Source organism: Callorhinchus milii, unplaced genomic scaffold (assembly GCF_018977255.1).
Source record: "Callorhinchus milii isolate IMCB2004 unplaced genomic scaffold, IMCB_Cmil_1.0 Scaffold20, whole genome shotgun sequence".
NCBI classification, from domain to species: domain Eukaryota; kingdom Metazoa; phylum Chordata; class Chondrichthyes; order Chimaeriformes; family Callorhinchidae; genus Callorhinchus; species Callorhinchus milii.
In genome coordinates, this window is record NW_024704761.1 from 5,305,096 (window position 1) to 5,307,959 (window position 2,864).

The window sequence follows — 2,864 nt, forward strand, 5'->3', positions numbered from 1 at the left end:
TTTGGTCACTCAATCCACGACTGTTTGTGGGACACATCTGTGTGCAATTGCGTGCCGCGTTTACCCCAACAAAATAATAATAATAATAATCCTTGCATTTGATATAGCGCTTTTCACGTCGGGAGGACGTCCCAAAGCGCTTCACAGAACACACTGTAAAGTGAATTGACTGTATATTTGTGGGCGAACGCGGCAGCCAATTGCACACAGCAATGTCCCACAAACAGTCGTAGATTGAAAATGACCAATTTATTATTGTTTTTGGTTTTGGAGGGATTATTATTAGGCTCTGTGTGGAGTAAGGAAACTTGCCCAAGGTTTCGCCCTGACCTGCCTGGAATTGAACTCAGGTCTCTCGCTTGCAAAGCGAGTGCTCTAACCAGTGAGCTACAGGACTCCACAATATAGAATAAATTCACTTTACAGTAATATTGTGTGAAGCCTTCGAGACAGCTCAACAATGTGATAAGACGCTATATCAAGTGCAAGGATTATTGGTATTCTAACAATAAAATAGGGTGCGATAGTGTGTGATGAGTTGATGACTGAGACTGTCTTTTGCTTCAGGTTGGTTTAGAATGGTCAGTCAGTAAGTGTAAAAGAGGATCGTTCCAAAAAGTAATAAATAAGATGGCGTTGGACAACTCATTCCAGTTCACCACAGCGGCCGATTGGGCTTTGGCCACATACGAAGGAGGCAACTTCTCGACAGAGCTTTTCTCCAATGCTTCCAAAAACACCACTGGGTCTCCTGACGACATGAGCGGCAGTGTGTTCATCCCTTTTATCTATTTTGTGGTGTGCGTCGTGGGACTCAGCGGCAACACCTTAGTCATCTATGTCATCTTGCGCTACGCCAAAATGAAGACGGTGACGAACATCTACATCCTCAACTTGGCCATAGCAGATGAACTCTTCATGTTGGGGCTGCCCTTCATGGCAATCCAAGTGGCCAAGGCCTATTGGCCCTTCGGCCAGGCAACCTGCAGGGTCCAGATGACTGTGGACGGCATCAATCAGTTCACCAGTATTTTCTGTCTGACCGTGATGAGCATCGACAGGTTTCTGGCCGTGGTCCATCCCATCAAGTCGTCTAAATGGCGCAAACCACACGTCGCCAAGTTGATCAACGGGGCAGTTTGGATACTCTCGCTGTTGGTCATCCTTCCCATCATGATCTACTCCGGAATACAGCCCTCCGAAGGAAAGGGCAGCTGTAACATCATCTGGCCAAGTACCAACCAGGCCTGGAATGTGGCTTTTATCATCTACACTTTTGTCTTGGGTTTTTTCCTGCCTTTGACTATCATCTGCTTCTGTTACCTCATGATCATCGTTAAGGTGAAGGCTTCGGGAATTCGCGTGGGCTCCTCCAAGCGCAAGAAGTCAGAGAAGAAAGTCACCAAAATGGTGTCCATCGTGGTGGTGGTCTTTGTCTTCTGCTGGTTGCCAATCTACATTATCAACTTTGTGTCTCTCTCGCGGTCCTTCAGACTCACCAGGGGTATGAAGGGGATCTTCGAGTTTGTGGTAATCCTCTCCTACGCCAATAGTTGTGCCAACCCCATCCTCTACGCCTTCCTGTCTGACAATTTCAAGAAAAGTTTTCAGAATGTACTTTGTTTGAAAAAAGTTGCTGGCTTCGACGAGGTAGAGCGCAGCGACAGCAGGCAAGACAAGTCTCGGCTTCAAGACGTGACAGACACCCAACGAACTCTCTTGAATGGGGACGATCTCCAAACCAGTATTTGAATGGAGTCACTCATTCAGTTCTCCCCCTCCCCCTTCAGCAAGCAACATGATATCTCAGCGCTCTCTGCAGTCACACCTAATACTTCCAACCTGGTTTGGGAGAAGGGTCCTGTTGAGCCCTGAATGAATGGAGTTAGAATAAGTATATACTCCTTGGCTTGAGAATGGGTTATGATTTTGCAAAGATCATACGGTTATAATAATGAACTATTGCAACACAAGGTCACCCATTATATGAACACACAGGAGCTCCAAATCCCTGACTGACCAGAGCCTTGGAATGTCCTCTTGACGTGAAAGGCGTTATACAAATGTAATCTGTTGTTGTTGTTTTGCACCCCCCCACATTGTAAATATTGTGCATAAAGCTGAACTTTAATTAGGAAGTAAAGTCACATCAAATCACACATCTGTGCAGATAATTCTAAATACCAAATGCTTTTAATGCAACACAATGTGAATAAGTACAGTGGTTCCAGTGTCCAATGTATAAGAAGAACTGGACTACATCACTAAATTGCGCTCTGTATTAAAATTCACCTAACAACACATTCACAGGCAAATCCTAGTTTCCTCATTTTACAGGGAAAAGCTTTCAGCACCACCTTCCTATGTAGAGTCAGTTGTCGTGGCTTTATTGGGAAGGAAAGACCGAAAAAAAAATGGAACCTGGATGCGTCATTGAGTGAAGACTCAATGTGCAGGATTAACGTTAGTTTGTTCAATGTTCTTGGATGCGAGCACTGGTGTGCCGCTGGTCTTTGATATCAGAAGATATCCCAGGTTTTCCATGAACTGGAACCTTTATGTATTATAATAATAATCCTTGCATTTGATATTCACCAAATGAACACTGTTGTAATTAACCTGTGTCTATAAAAGTCGGAACTCGATCTTTATCTGTATGTATTGATTTATCGTGTGGTTTTATTACTGGATTAGTGTATCAAATGAAGTCCTGGTTGGAAAACACAATTGATAACACGGATTAGAATAATTAACCAGGATGGTGTTGGCTGGAACCATCCTTATAAATCTGTTCTCTAATTGTTAGAACAGTTTTGTGTGGTTGGTTACAGCCAATATAGTAAAAACAGTACAACTCTTTTTTT

At 43.6% G+C, this 2,864-nt stretch overlaps 1 protein-coding gene across 1 annotated transcript; it reads left to right on the top strand.

The window, feature by feature from the left end:
- The first annotated feature begins 630 nt into the window (after positions 1-630).
- On the top strand, positions 631-2,051 carry LOC103175733 (somatostatin receptor type 2-like). Its single transcript, XM_007888905.2, has one exon. The coding sequence runs from the start codon at positions 631-633 to the stop codon at positions 1,750-1,752; it is 1,122 nt and encodes a 373-aa protein (XP_007887096.1). The 3' UTR covers positions 1,753-2,051.
- Positions 2,052-2,864: the final 813 nt, after the last annotated feature.

Excerpts from the sequence above, each read along its gene's own strand:
- LOC103175733 (XM_007888905.2), top strand. The coding sequence starts at position 631 with ATGGCGTTGGACAACTCATTCCAGTTCACCACAGCGGCCGATTGGGCT.